This window comes from Lycorma delicatula, chromosome 8 (genome assembly GCF_047948215.1).
Source record: "Lycorma delicatula isolate Av1 chromosome 8, ASM4794821v1, whole genome shotgun sequence".
Classification (NCBI taxonomy): Eukaryota; Metazoa; Arthropoda; class Insecta; order Hemiptera; family Fulgoridae; genus Lycorma; species Lycorma delicatula.
Genome location: NC_134462.1, coordinates 84,136,444 through 84,153,501, shown reverse-complemented (window position 1 = coordinate 84,153,501; position 17,058 = coordinate 84,136,444). Strand labels below are relative to the sequence as shown.

The following is a 17,058-nucleotide window of genomic DNA, read 5'->3' as shown; positions in this document are numbered from 1 at the left end:
TGGATTGACATGATGGACTGATTGCTAGGCCTCCGTGATTAACAGATATAACTCTGTGTGATTTTTGAAACCCTTATGGGGTTTCATCAAGGATAACGTAAACAAAACTCACGTAGTGAATTACTGATGACCTTTAAGGAGAAAACTGTTAATGCATTTGAACTCATAGATGTGGATGTGGCAACAAACATGGCATGAAACTGGTTACCAGTTGGATATTTTGTGAATTACTAATGGTGCACACATTAAAAAATGTCTTTGATTTCAAGTAAAAAAAAAACTTTCAGTTTTAATGTTTCTAAATTCATACAAACCATTTTTGAATCTTAATTAAATTATTTACCAAACATCGAAGTTGTTAAAATAATTCTCGGATACCTGGTGTTACTAAAACCAATGTAAAAATGAGGCAAAAACACTATCAAGTGCATTTTGAATTTCACTAAAAACAAACGGTAATTAGGAAAATTTAAAACACCTATAACAAATTTACCAAATAATTAAAAATGTCCAGATATTTTTTTGCATTTTTTTTTGTTTAGATGAACTTTACTTAAAAAAGTTAATAAAAAAAAATGCAATATTTTTATAATTTTTAAGTGAATGACAGCCAAACAAAAAAATGGGCTCAGGTAATGTTTTAACAATGAACATGCTGTGGATAATATAATATTAACGAATATGGTTTATTTAGACTGTCTGCATTAATAATATTAAAACTCCATAAAATGAATTTTTTTTTAATCAAATCTTTAATTTAATCAAATCTTTAATTTAATATCAAGAACTAAAAATAGTACATAGAATAAAATTAAAACAAACTACAAGACAAAAGGACATTTTTTTTACTAAGTGAAAGTAAAATATACAACACAACGAACACGGATTCAGTCACCAGCAGTACTAAATTGGGGTTACTCCAATTGTTTCCTTCGTAAATTTTAATTGCTCAAGAGAACGTGATACAGATGGTCAAAGAAAAATATAACTATAAATTAAGGATTATAGCAGGAAAATTAGAACAGTTTTTAAAAAAACTGGAATATCATCAGCCCATCAATTAAATGGATGTGTCTTAGCCCAAATTTAATTTTAATATTGTACAAAGTAATAAAGGAGAATAAATTACAAAAATGGCATGAAACTCTAATTATTTTCAACTCAGATTTATGTACTTTGGTATTGCGAATAATTGAAAGTTTCACGGTTTATTTACTAATGTTTCCCCCTTTATTGTTTCTAATATTGCAGGTACACCAACAAAGTTAACTTCGTGATATTTTGTTTTTTCAAGAGTTAGATTATTACAGGTTTTATCACTTGAAAAACACAAGTAACAGAATACTTCACTACATTAAACTACGAAAAATAACAGAATTTTGAGAACAGCTACAAGACATAAAAAAAAATATAATAACAAATTTCAAAATATATATAAAACAAATAATGATCTTTAAATACATACATAATAATAAAACAGATATATTCAAATAACTTTGTTCACTATAGTGTGATCATGAGTTACAAGTAAATTATATTACAGACGTTGTAAAATGACTTCCAGTAACTAAAATAATTTTGGAAGCTAAGCTAGATGGATACATTTCTCAGAAGAGAAAGTACATATAACACATTCACAAACTGTAAATTTAAATGTTAAATAAATTATTTTATATAATTGAAACTAATTAAGTATAAAGGCGACTCACCCTAAAATGAAAAAGGAGAATAAATTTAAGATCAGATAAAAGATTGATTTCAAGAATTTGTAGTTTCTATATTTCACCTAAAACAATGGTTTTATGCTATTTGAATTCAGATTTAGCAACCTATATTGCTGAAGTTTTGAGGTTGTTAAATAAAACTCAACTGTTCCAGGAAAAAAATGTCTTACTAGACTATGAAACTAACGTGTACACCAAACAACTAGCCACATTAGAAACAATAAATTGATTTGAGATGCTAAAGGTGAATAGTGGGAGGAAAAACTTATCCAACTATATTATACTATCTATAATAGTAAAGAGCAGAGAAGGAAAAAGAATACACATGTTTATTTAAATTCAACCCTACCTCTCAATCTGGTCCTACCTTGGGTAGGCTGTGTACGATTAGCATGATCGTCACTAGTCGCAGTTACGTTTGTACCACCAGCTGCCCCTGCTACCACTCCAGCTCCACCTGTCTGTTCTCCTGACACTGCATTACTTGAATCAGTTGTTCCTGTACCTACACTGCTGTTATTGGCTGAAGTATCACTAGTCACCTCAGAGGTTTCTCTACTAGCCTGACTACCCGCTTGTTGCTGTCCCTGGTTAGACGCCTGATTCTGGTTCAAAGCATTTGCAGTCAAATTGATCTGAGCCTGAAATCATCCAGTATTTTTTCAATACAGCAGACTATAGTAATGTATATAACAATAATAAACTTAATCCATACACATGATTTCTTATCAGTTTGAAAATGTACAATGAAACCTAATAATTCAAAATTCCATTAATTATTCATAAAATTGTCAGATTTCTGTGTCAAATTGTTTTTAATGAATTTCCTTTGATACAAATAAAAAATAGTTTAATTGAATAAATGTTTTAATAATTAAAACTAACATTGGCTCTTACTTTTTATGTTATTATATATATGCACAATATATATATATATATATATATATATATATATATATGCACAATAAGATAAAATATAGATCTTACACTATTCAAACTAAAACTTAATAAAAAATCTATGTAAAAATAAAACATTACTTACAAAATGACTGATTAAGTAACACTAGATATTCTTTGTTACTGTCAGTGGTGGGTTTTTAAAAGAATCTAGATGAAAAAATATTAAAAATAAAATCACCATTATCCCACTTCAATAAAGTTTTAATGTGACACGAACAATGAAATACTGGAAGAAAATTCATTGGTGCTTAAACATAAGATGCTTCATTGGTGGAAAATAATAAGTTGTAAGTTGCTTTGAAATAAAAAAATGATATGACCTAATTACCTAGATTTTCTTTTACTATGAAAAATGAAATCATTGAAAATGAAACAACAAAGATGAAGTCAGTCAGACACTGTGCAAGGAAGAAGACAATGTGAACAATTATGAGGGCCAATCAGAAAGTTCTCAGCCTGACAAAAAAACACAAGACTTTGCAGAGATTTAGTTTTATTTTTCAACATATCCTACAATTTGATACACTTTAAACCAACAATTTATCAACTTTTTAATACTCTCAATATAATGAAAATCTACTTTTCATCTGAGCCATTACTTCAGGTATGGAAAAAGCAAATAATTGCTGTGAGTCAAATCTGGTGAATGTGGAAGCACTTTGAAGCATAATTCATGAAGTCCAACATGAAATGGTTAATCCATGTCTCATCTACTGTTATAAAACGTTGAAGAAGCTCAGCAGTTATGTTTAAAGTCTAAATATCCTTGAGAAGTGTTCATTCAAATGTTTTTTTTATAGATTGTTAACAACATAGCGCTCACTTAGCCAAAAGCTTTGTCATACCCAAAACATAATGTAAAATGTGGACACAGTAAGTATAGTTGTTTATGATTTCAGCAAGCTTGCATACATGCAGTTGCAAGTGTTCATAATCTTCAGTAGCCGTACATGTTTAAATATAGCGCTCCTTTTTTACTATTGAAAACAAACGGGGGAAATTCCTTTAAAGCAGAATTAAACTCTTTTTGTATGTATATCAGGGTTAAACCTTTTAAAACTAAATACTTTAAAATAGCTCAAACTTTGATTTTTTCTACTTTTCAGAAAATGTGTTTCAGAACTTGTTTGCTTTACTTGACCGCCACAAACAAGCAACTAAATACACACATCTGAAACTTTGCAGCAGTATATCATAAAGTAATGACTACAGTCATTTGGTCATACTTGTGCCATTTCTGTGTCAGGCTGACTGCTTTCCAAACAACCCTCATAAAAGTGAAAAAGAAATTATGAAAAATTAATACTTTCATCTGTTTTTTTTTTTTGGACAAAAACACTTTCACATTATCATCGCCCAGACAATATATATTTGTTATAAATAAATAAATGTTAAAAAAAACAATTAAAAAACTAAAACCCAGCAATATAAAAATTCATCTTAAAAGGAAAATGCCATCTGCCATCTTAAAATTACCATCTGTTATATGGCAAATTGCATAAATAGCTAAAACACACTACAACAAACTCAAATATACGAATATAAACAGACGGCTGTAAGAAATCATAAAACATAAGGTAACATTCATTATTCCATAGCATAGATTACATGTTAGCCCCTAGTTTAAACTTACAACGCAATGCTGGATAACAGATACAATCCATAAAGGATGTGGTGCACTGTTAGTTGGCAGCTGCAGCAAGCACAAACAGGTGCACCTGTTTGAGTCATGAGATATCCAGAGTGATCCTAGTGTGCCCTATTCAAAAACAGCAAATAGCCTCCTCTCGGCTGTAATTTCTGCGTGAGGAGCTCCACAGTTTTTTAAGATTTTTTTTTATTTTCAGTATGATGCTTTCACAGGTTCTAATTTATCTAACCCCATTGTTAGCAGTTCTTACTTTTTTTTTACATATATGTCTAAGGTTTTTAATATTACCTCTACTTTAATGTAATAATGTATATTTTATAGTCGTTTCATTAACTTTCTTAGCCGATTCTCTTGGTCTAAAACCTCTGTGTTCTTTTAAAAATAAATTCCTTCCTCAGATTTTTTAAAGCGATTGATTTCCTTCTTTCTGCTATTTATATTACTAAACTGTACATCCCTACCAACATAGACTATGTAATCATTACTTACATTAATAATGTCGATAAATTAATCAATGAATAAATATTTAAAACGTTAAATCCTCAATGCAAAGCATGATTTAAAAATACAATGAATATGTGAATATGAAAAAAATTAAGCAGTGTCTAAAGATGTCTAAATTGAAATAATTTTTTCTTTTCTCAATAACAATAATTTATTTTAAATAAATTAAGAGGATTGTTTTACAAAATTGTTTTTAATCTGTTAATCGTTAATAAACTCTTTAAAGTTAAATGTGTTCTTAACTGAATACATATAAATTTAATTAATAATTACCTGAATAGGAATACCAGTTTGAACAACAGCAGAATGCTGAATAAGCACAGGACGACAACGAAGATATCGTGGAGGTGGTTGTGAAAAGTCGCACATAATATCACTAAGGGCATGATAAGCATGTGATAAGAAATGCATTACTTCAGATACCTGAGCAAACATTCTCTGAGTCTCTTCCTTAAAAAAATCCAGAAAAATTAAAATTAGCACAAAAAAATGTAATGTAACTCAAACAATTAATTAAAGCATAATCATCAATACTTAAAACAGTATTACAAAAACAAGAAAAACACAACATTAAACTTCAAGAATATAGTAAGTATGCTTTATTAAATTCTTTCATATTACAAGCATAATATGTTAAGTAATAGAAACAGAAAACAAACAGATTATTCAAAACAAACAAATTTTGATTATTTATTTCCTTATGGGGTTCTATAGCACTTTGCTTTAGCTTTTGGATCCTGTCTTGACTATTCTACGGTATTTATATGGTTTGATGGTGATTGTTCTGCCTATAGACCTACTACCATGGTGAGTGCAATTTTTTATTCTGGTGGCCAAGTTGGACTATAAAAGTAGTTCCAGATTACGCTTAGACCTTAATTGGATAAAATCATACCAGCTCTAATATCATGTAATTGTACATACCGTCATGTGTTCATGGCTCGCAACTAGGATATTGGGAACTAATAAAAAAGGTTTATATAAATACAATTTATTAGTCTAAGAACATAGAAAATAAAATAAATAAATAATAATAATAAAGAACAATAATAATAGTAAAAACCACATTAATAATAATACTGAATAAATGACATACAAAATACAATTTCAAATAAAGACAAGACTTGTTTAAAGATAGTTTCATAACCAGAATACAGTCCAATTGATTAAAGATATTATGACTGCTAACACCTAATATTGCATTAACAACAAGATAAGATTAGACAACTCTACAGTTTGTACAGTTCCGTTCTCTACAAATACGATTACTTTTGTTGTTTACAGTAAAACTACACTACACTCTATGAATGAATTATATTGTCTACTACTAAATTGTATATTGACTACTGTCTTCCAATAACTCACCAAACAACTTCCTACATTCAACCACTGTCTACACTGGAATGCTTGTGACATACTCTTTACTCGTTATTATACGCTAACTGATAACGCTGTCTCACAATTGCATCAAAAACGGCCTGGTAGCACTACTGACTGTGATGGCAACTATGTCATATACAGCCTCTCCAAACCACTCGCTTAATACTCACTTAAGAACTACTTGCTTAATACTCACTTAACTACTTGTTCTGGAGAACCAGTACCCACTTCATTTCTTAACTGTTGAAGCATAACAATTTCAATGTCTGCACCCTTAAATTTCCCCATAAATACCTATTCTGGCCAGGTAACCCTTCTCATCAAACAGCTGTTAGAGGTGTGCCTATTGTCAGTACTACAAAGAACAGATTGCTAAACAGACCTGTTAGCCTGAGAAAGGCTAACAGGTCTGTTAGCCTTTTAGTTTTTTCTGGATTCCTTTCATTATTATTCTATCATACTTTCTTCTTAATTAAAAGGAATCCGTTACCCAGATCCATTATACTGGTCCTGTTACAATACATATACAAAACAGTATTATGTACATAGACCGTATATAAAATTTTGATCTTGTTTTAATTACGTAACTCCACAATTTATTTACTGAAGTTGACAATTGTAGTCTAGATGACTGATTTCAGTTATTATTCTTTTATTTTTTATTGGAAAAAACATTACAGCTAGCTATTTGGGTACTTACAGGTGATTCCAATACAGGATCTTCCCGCATTGTCTGATGAAATTGTTCAAGGAATGGTTGGAGACGACGATTCACATCAGCCAATGTGTCCAAAAGTTCAGCCATAGCTGTAGTTCTTGGATAGCGAGATCTACCTCCATTTCTGTTATCATTCCTTTAAAAAAAAATCAAAATAAATTAATAAAATATAGTATACAACCTTGTTTATTTTGTATGTTATGATAGCTAGAATTGGAAAGTGAAAATAAAGATGCAACTTGAAAAATCATAAAATGATTCATTAAATGTTAATAGTGGTTTATGAAAAATACAATAAAAACACCTTCAGAGTAGATAGACCAGTCTCATTTTAGAGATGACTAAAAGTAAAATACACACTTACTTAAAGTAATAATAATAATCATAATGATGGATTATTTTTCCAAAATATACTACACATAGCTACATATCAACAAAAAATATCCCATTATATATTAACAAAAAATATTCCATAGTTATAAAGAAATTAAATGAAATGATGTTAACACAAATATACAATTTAATCACAAAAATTAAGGTTGTCCAGAAAATAAAGAATGTTTGGATATAGAGAAATTCAAGATAAGAATTAATTAAATTCTCATTTTTTATTTATACAAACTTCATTTCAACATGGTTGCCACACAAATTGCGACACTTATGTAGTGTGGTATGTTTTGTTGTTTCTTTTTATTAATTCACCAAACAAGCTCAAAGCCAGTACATAGGAATATATGAAAAGGAGTGCATAGGATATGAAATGGATATGAATAATGCAATGTCTGACCGGGATTTGAACCTGGGATCTCCAGATGACACAGAGACTTTCATTTAACAGTTATAAACTTACCTTCATTATACACTTACCTTCATTACACACTTCTACTGATAACTTCTTCAACCATTCATTGACAACTTCTTTCATCTCATCAAGTGCCTGCCTCCTAAAAACTCCTTCAACTTGGGGGATAAATGATAGTCACTTGGTACAAAATCAGGGCTGTAAGGTGGATGCTGAAAAACATCCCAGCCAAAACATTTAAATAAAGCTCAAGTTTCTGTACTCTGTGTGGACAAATATTATTGTGGATGAAGCACACAAATTTTTTTATAACCATTCTCATAATGGAATTTGTTGAAGTCTGTAAAATAATTATTTTTCTCAGCTTTGACCTCATCATTTGAAATAAATCTATATCTAGAGGCCATTTTTAGTGACCACACTAGGGTTGTCCAGAAAATAAAGAATGTTTGACCTTGGCACATGTCTTGTCATGTGTCAGCCATTGTAGATTTGTCACTGAACTCCTTCCACTATAAGCTCAGTGTGAGCTAAACTGCAATGCTGTAAATAAAAAGATTTATACTTTTTTATATGCTTTCAAAATGTATGACAAAACAGAAAATTCTGCCAAATGTTAAGTACATAATGTGATCTGGTTTTTGAAATTGAAAACGTTTCTACCCACTAAAATTTACAAATAAATGAAGGAAGTTTATAGTGAGTGTGAAGAATGAAATTTAGGTTAAGGCAGCATTTCTCAACCTTTCAGCATTTGCGACCCAATTTTCAATGATATTTTTTATCACACCCCCCTCTCATACAATAATAATGTGTGTCCACCGTATCAGACATTCTCGCAGCTTTGCAAGAAGTTACGGTTTGTCTCGAACATTCTGAAATGTCTGTGCAAACGTGTATAAATGTTGCACCACATTCAATTCCAACCAGTCTCAGTTAAGTCGATCCTTCTATCAATATTGAATCTATTGTGAATGTGTATGTTGTAATCTACATGTTAATTGCAATCCATGGTATTAAGTATTCATGACAGTAGATTTATACAGAATCATGGATAAATTTTCAAGTGGGCATAAGCAAGCATTAGACGATAGTGTAACATCAAGTACACAACAAGCATGGTTCCAAAAATAAAATCAAGAATACTTAAATTTTGGGTTTACCAGTACATTTCCATTTGTGATGGAATTGAGCTACTTGGTCGACATATTTGAGAAATTAGATATTTTGAGTCTTTAACTCCAAGGAACGCAAATACACATATATTGGATACAAGTGATAAAGTTAATGCTTTTTGTAGGAAATTGGAATTGTGGAGCAGAATTAAAGCAAACAAACCTAAAAATTTTGCAAATATGGATGAATGTGTTAACTTACAATACTGAAGAACAACATGTGAAAGTTGTTTTTTTAACCATTGAAAATCATTTAGCCATGCTGAAAAATAATTTTAAAAGGTATTTTCTTGCTGATGACAACTTGGTAACAAGTTACGGGTGGGGGGTTGAGTGTTTCTCAACCTGTAGGGCATTTCCCCTAAGGAGGCGTGCCCTACAGGTTGGGGCGTGCCCTTTGGGAAGCATGCTTTATGAGGCAAGCCCTGGTTGAGAAACACTGGATTAAGAAATAGAGCATAATGTTAACGAAAGATGGAGTAAACTTACTAAGGATAGATAAGTTAATGTAGAAATACAACAAACTGGTATAAGCAAAGAGAGTTTTCATGCAAAAAAATAAATCTACTAGAATCAAATATGAATATTAGAATTATAAAGATATTCTTTTAAATGTATGTACGGAATGTAACTACATTCCAAACAAGCTCAGCTTAATGGCTGTGTAAAACATAAACAGGAAAAAAAATAGAAACCTGTGAAACTTGTTGTTACAGAAGTATGTTGAAAACCATGAGGTGAATAAAATGTAAAACGAAGAGGTGTTAAGAAAAGTAGGAGAGGAAAGAGAATTTTGGAAGAATCAAAAATCAAAGTGTTGTAAGAAGCAAAGAGATAAACTAGGCAGACATAAATTAAAGATATCCATATTTATTAAATTTGGTAGTAGAGAAATGAGAGGATAAAAAAAAATTATGTGGATTTGAATTTATAAGAGTGATGGTAAAAGGTAATTACATTCATGTTAAAACAGCAGAAAATGGAGCAGATAGGAATGGAGAATAACTTCAAACTAGTTAGATGGCTATTGTTCATTTATATATATATATATATATAAGTTAACATTTTATTTAATTTTACATACTGTGATTGATCATCAGTTCCAGAAGCAGGTTGTGGTGGCTGCTGAGGTTGATCTTGGTTAGCATTTGTTGCAGTAGTTCCTGTTTCTGCAGCAGTAACACCTCCAGTAGCTAAATCATCTGTACGCATTTCATCTTCTGCAACTGTAGTGCCTGTAAAAATTAGTCAACAAAAATTAGTAAGAATAATCAATTCATTCAACAACAGTTTTTGTATAATATTTTTACAAAACAAAAAATGAAATGATTAAATTATAAAATTAATAATTTTAGTCTCATAGTATAACATTTCCATAAACAATGAATAACAGTAAAAATGAAAATTTATTAAGGTGCATAATAACAAAAATTTGTTAGTTGCAACTATACAGCAGTTTTAGAAGATGCAATTCATAATTTCATATAATAGTTAAAAATAAACCGTTCCCATACACTACAAAGAGAAATACAATATGCAAAGCATTTTAATGTAAAACACAGTGTGATATAATTATTGTTATTGAAATATCCTACACTCTTATGAATTATAAATAAACAGATTAAAATTAAAATTAAATGAATCGCCAAGTACAAACAGCCAACAAGTACACATAATAACAAACAACAAAGAACGTTTTTACAGTTTAGATTACAAATTTCAGAGTCAATGTTTCTTGCATCAAAATAAAAACAACTTGCTTTTTGCTAGATGATATTGAAATGCAGAAAGCATTTAAATTTTGCACTGATGGTTTAAATTTATTTAACAATAATTGCACGTGCGTGCACACACGTTGTGCATGTTTCACAAAGAATTTGCAATACTTTACAGGCATATTAAGCTTATCAAAACAATAAAATAAGTTCATATAAACATAGATTTTTAAATGCTTTGTTAGTGAGTTACAGCTAGCGAAAGATTTCACCTGGATCTTAACTCCACCAGTGAAACAAAGTTGCACTTTTGGATGTTAATCTAGAGGCAAAATTATTGGTTTTCTATGTTGTTTGACCTGAAAAGTTCAATAAAGTAGGCCAACAACTGTATCTCCTTTAGTTTGTAAGATATCTGATTTAAAACCCAAAAGTAAGGGTCCAAAAAACAACTTTTTAATGTTTAGTTTAAAATAACTTTCTTGAGTAATAAATGAATAAATGTTTTCTACAGAACTTGTAGAGAATTTAATTCTTAAAAAAGTGATGTAATCAATGTCAATGAACACTGAACACAATGTTTTCAAATTCGTTTTTATTGAAAACCAATCTGTGTGTGTATGTGTGTGCACACACACACACACACGTTTTTTGTGCCCTAAGCAAACAAAAACTGTACAGCCTGTTCTTCCAGGAGGCAATCATAAGTGGTATTGTTTATCTGGACATACTTCAAAATTTTCTAATTTCTCAATGATGATCAAGATGGATGCCATCACTATCAGCAAGACAGGGCACTACCTCACTACCACTTATAAGTTTGAGATTTTCTTGATACTCAATTCCCAAGTCAGTGGATTGTTCCAATCCCTTGCTCCCGATTTGAATCTGCTAGATTTTTTCTTGTAGGATTTCATTAAAGGTGGGATCTACACACCATCTTTGCCTGCTGATCTTGTTGATCTAAGATGTCAAATTAATACTGCAGTGCAGAGGTAATGCCCAACTTGCTGGCTACAGTCTGAAATGAAATTGACTGCAGGTGGGATGCATGTCACATTACAAATAGAAGCCATATCAAACCAAAGAGAATGTTGGGTGACAAACTTAATGTGTTTTTTGTATGAAATGAGACCTCAACTAAATCTGTAAGTTTTCTCAATAAATTTTTATATGTTTTTAATGCTGTGAATAAACTAATATATTTTCCCCCCTAAAAAAATATTTTTAAGAACTTCACTATGGTTTAAATTGAAAAAATAAGGGTTTACTTCAAATGAAAATCCTCATAATTAACAATTTTATTTTGATTTTATATAAGAGCCACCAAGTTTTTAAAAGTAAGGTTCATTTTGAATTTGCCGCCTGTATACAAGATGTAGACGAAGCTTGCACAGCTGTTATTTTAATCGTATTTGCTGTTAGCAAATAAGAGTTAATCACTATGTTGATAGTTGATTTATATTCATCCATTTATAATGAGCATTTCAATTTGTGATCCCACCAAATATGAAGTACAAGAAGTAATCCACTTTTTCCAAAAAAAAAGAAGTAATCCAACATTTTTCATGGCAAAAAAAAATTCTGCAGTTGAATTTTATACGCAAATTGGTGATGTTTATCAGCCAAATATTATGAGTGATGCTGAAGTAAGATTGCTGCCATTCATCTTGAGAAAGGTGAACTAATATTCATGATGAAGAAAGTAGCAACCAGCCATCACTGATAATGGACTGACTGAAAAATTTGACAAAAAAATTTGAAAAACCAGTGCTTCAACATGTCACAATTGTCTTTGATGGTTCTCGATGTTTCACATTCTTTGATTTATGAAGTTTCTACTGAAATAATTATAGGATTTACAATTTAATCCAGTGAATAAATTTATTCTTTAATCAGATGAGAAAACTCATCTACTGTATCTTGTCAATAAATGTATATTTTTACAATAACAATTATAATTAAAAATTAAAGCTTTTACTGTCAGTTTATAATAAAAACAGTTAAATGAAAACAAAAAAAAAAACATTTTTATTACCTAAATTACATTAAGAAGCTAGACCAAATAAATTACTGTATCATAAAAGTAAAAAAAGACTAATCACTAGAACCAACACTAAGCAATGAAGTAGGAATCATACTGTATAATTCAACAACTAGACATGTTACATTCAGTGAGTTGGAGGAGAGTTTTAGAAAGTATAGTAGAGCTCCATATTCACTATGGAGTTGACACATAGGACTACAAAAGACGCTCTGTACATGTTATTGAGGTGGCAGTCAACAAGCTACAAGAATTTTGTTACATAGATAAAATTTTTTAAATTATGCAAAGAAACATCTATGCAAAGAAAGATAGACTTTCATTCAGAAAACAAGTTAATTAAACAAGAATAAATTAAAAAAATAAATGAATAAAGTAAATTAAATTAAGTAAATTTTAAAAATATTAGTCCTTTTTAAAAATATAAGTGCATTATGCTGTAAAACATGAATCGGAAAATTCTGCAGAAAATATTGAAAAAGTAAACTTTATAATAAGTTTATTATAAGTTTAATTTAATAATATTTAAAATTATAAAGTTAAGAATCAAAAAAAGCAAAGATTAGCAGGGAAAAAAATAATTTAGTAGCAGAAATGAGTAAAACAATGACCATGTTGGCTGGGTCATATCTTACAATTAGGAATTAGTTAATTATTTACAAATATAGAAGATAAAGGTCCTCAAGGAAAGACTATAATTAGAATATGATGATGATATAGGATGTTGCTAATTTATTAACATATATTGGTTAATACATAAAAATGAGGAATTGAAAATTCAATTATAAAAAGTAAATAAATCTACAGGATAAAGAAATGAACAATAAGATATGCATTTCTTAAAGTAAAAATACTTTTAAAAACTATCCATCTGACACTAATAAAATGTGTGTAATTGAAAAAATTTAAGATAAAATAACATCCAAACGAACTCAAAAAGTTAGAATTAAAAAAAAAAAATTTACAGCTACAATTTTTTTAAGTGCTTCATTAATTACAAGTACTACAAAAGACTGAGTAACAAGAAATCTGAAAAGGTAAGTCTGTAATTCTATGATAGCTAGGGTAATTTGATAATAGTTATGACAACCCACTTACAATAAAAACCAAGAAAATAAAAAATTATTAAATGTGTAAAATAAATTATAAAAATTTAAAATTAATTTACAGTACATGACTAAGAAGCTTCAATAAATCTGCTACATTGATAGCTTAATTCAGCTGGTTAACTAAAAATAAATAAATAACAGAAACAAGAAATAAGTATTTTATCTTTATCAAATGTCAGACATAAGGTTACCATCCATACGAAGCTGTGATGGTTGCTCAATGTGAGGGACATGTACAGATGTACCTTGCGCTGCTGAGACTGCTGCAGCTATTGCTGCTGCCGTTGCAACTTGTGCTGCTACTGCGATACTTCCAGGGAGTGCTTCATCACTGAAAAAAAAATGCATAACATTGAAGTTCAACAATTTCAACTTTTGATTAAATGGAAGTGAAATTTTCAGAAAAAACTTATTACACATCGGTCTCCTTATTTTAAAAAAACAGGGCAATATATACATAAAATTTAAACTGTAAAAAATTAATATATTTACTCACAAATATCTACATCTTTTATACAAATTTGTAGAACCAATAGAAAAAATCTGTCTACCCAGTTTATGCAGGTTGTTTACGTAGCTGCATATATTTGCAGCCTCTAACTACACATATAACCCTCTACTATCAAAATTGGACTATAATACATAATTCTTATTTTCCAGCACAAAACTCAAAATTAAGTTACTTGATAATTATTCAATTACAGATTAACCTGATTAGTAAATTTTTTGGCTGAACAGACAAATCAAAAGTTTAAAAATTCCTTTCCATTACAATACTTTAATATTTTAGAGCAACTGCACCTAACATAAATTTCTAAATTAACAAGTTAGCAAACATTAATGAATTAATGAAAACATAGAATCAACTTCATGTCATTATTTTAATTAATTTATTAATATGGAAGAAAAATAACGTGAATTTATTTATATGTGCAATTGAAAACATATTTAAGATAAAATAAATCAGTCAAAAGAACTCAAAAAGTTAAGAATTCAAAAAAAAATTACAGCTACAATTTTTTTAAATGCTTCATAACTACTATATTGAGAGGAACAAAGAATCTGAAAAGGTAAATCAGTACAGTTATGTTGACGAGGAGGGCAGGCATCAGTATGATCTTGATGGAGGAAAAAACATTCATAATGCAGTAAATAAAGTGATATTAAGGAAATCTCAGGTTCATTAAGTAACTGCAAAACACTTTTAGTAAAAATGGGTATAACTAGAACTAAAATGAAACGGGAAGGCAAAGATGAGATTAATAGAACAATATTGCAATTCAGAAATAAAAAACATGACCTAAAAAATATCATTCAAATAAAAATAATGATTTAAGAAAATAAAAGAAATGTGTACAAAGGACAAACCTCATAATGACTGAACCAAGTTCAGAAAAATAATAAACCCTTAGGATTTGTTTTGTACAATTGCAGTTCCTCACCGATCAACATGAGGATGATCCTACTGATAAATAAGATTAAAGACATGTAAAAAGAGTTATAGGATAATAGATTTGAACAATGATAGAAGAATGAAGGGAAGATCAAATAATGGTAAAGTATGGACTGGAGCCAACAAATAAAAGGAAGAATGGCTTATTGAATATTTAAGAAAAATAAAAAGCCTAAACATTCCAATATTTTTTAAAACTATTTCTTTGAATTTATTTATTTCTTTTCTTTTTTATCTTCTTCCCCTTTGTAAAATAGCAATTTTGCATCTCAAATAAAAGTCTGTTTAGTGCCTCTACTCTTTCTCTTTTATTGCGAATTATTGTTTTTACCGTTTTATATTTACATATTCATGCCATCCTTTTCTTTCTAAATCTTCTACACCTGAGTATTCATCTGCAAATTTATTTACTTTTTTACATTTATTTTATTCTGCAAATTTTCTGTAGAGCTTTTAACTTTCCATCTTTTCCATTCCTGAATTTTTGTCGCTCTCATTTTTTTCAATAGTTTCTGTGGTAAACCATGGCCTCTTTATTATTCCCTCAGAAAAGCAATTATCTATTCTGTTGCTGATTTTGTCACCTTCATATTAACCAAGATTCATTTGAACTGCATTTATTTCCTTAAAAACTTGAGCTAACTGCTCCCTACTATGAATATTTTCAATCATTTTTTTCCATTTATTTTCTTCCTTCTTTTAATTGTCTCCCACATTGGGAATGAACTGTATGGATGTGAAACATGGACAAAAATAAAAAAATGAAGGCAAGAGAAAATTTAAATGAACAAAGAGTGAAAAAGAAAAAAATAAGGAGGTTGAATAAGAAGAGAAGCTTATTCAGAATATTTTGTAACAGAAAAGAGTACTGGCTGGGAAATATTAGAAGAAAATTCTTTTTTAATCATCATTAAAATTAATAAATGATGCAAAGAAAAGAAGGCCCAGAAAGGTGTAAAAAATATTAAACAATCTAGAAGGAAATGGAAGCTACCAAGAGCTCAAAATTCACCAGGAAAATTGAGACAGATATAGTTTAAGTAACTTGCCTCAGGGTAAATAACCATATGATGATGATTGGCTACTACAGTTATCAAATTCAATTTAGTAATTATTATTTTTAATATTACAATTAGAATTAACCAGGTTGTTGGTAACAGTTGAAAAATGATTCTTGTATATAACAGTTATAGCTTGTGTGTTCAGTGCTGGTGGATAGAGATTGGATGCGCCATAGCATCGCAGTAATGATTTGTGATGTGCATAAAACATCTTTTCAGTTGAGATCAAAACTCTTCAGCATAAAAAAATCATGTTTACATACTTTTCTGAAAACATTGTACGTGTTTATAATCAATAACTGGATTTAATACTTACATAATCGAACTTTGTTTACAGCTGTAATTTGTTAATAATTTTACAAATAATGTTAGCGTTGTTAAAGAAAAGTTACTGTTTACTTTTTCTTTTTTTTTGTCTTCAGTCATTTGACTGGTTTGATGCAGCTCTCCAAGATTCCCCCCTATCTAGTGCTAGTTGTTTCATTTCAGTATATCCTCTACATCCTACATCCCTAACAATTTGTTTTACATATTCCAAACGTGGCCTGCCTACACAATTTTTCTCTTCTACCTGTCCTTCCAATATTAAAGCGACTATTCCAGGATGCCTTAGTATGTGGCCTATAAGTCTGTCTCTTCTTTTAACTATATTTTTCCAAATGCTTCTTTCTTCATCTATTTGCCGCAATACCTCTTCATGTGTCACTTTATCCACCCATCTGATTTTTAACATTCTCCTATAGCACCGCATTTCAAAAGCTT

At 29.7% G+C, this 17,058-nt stretch overlaps 1 protein-coding gene across 3 annotated transcripts in view; it reads right to left on the bottom strand.

Annotated features, from left to right (window-relative positions):
- Positions 1 to 17,058, bottom strand: part of LOC142329466 (large proline-rich protein BAG6) — a 96,067-nt gene that overhangs the window by 58,404 nt on the left and 20,605 nt on the right. Inside the window, exons 6-10 of one of the 3 annotated variants that reach the window (XM_075374126.1) lie at positions 13,974 to 14,113; positions 9,999 to 10,149; positions 6,920 to 7,073; positions 5,113 to 5,289; positions 2,074 to 2,365 (exon numbers count right to left, since the gene is read on the bottom strand). In XM_075374126.1, the coding sequence (XP_075230241.1) occupies positions 2,074 to 2,365; positions 5,113 to 5,289; positions 6,920 to 7,073; positions 9,999 to 10,149; positions 13,974 to 14,113 (914 nt within the window). The remainder of the gene's footprint in view (positions 1 to 2,073; positions 2,366 to 5,112; positions 5,290 to 6,919; positions 7,074 to 9,998; positions 10,150 to 13,973; positions 14,114 to 17,058) is intronic. The other 2 variants (XM_075374127.1, XM_075374128.1) reach the window with 2 other exon arrangements.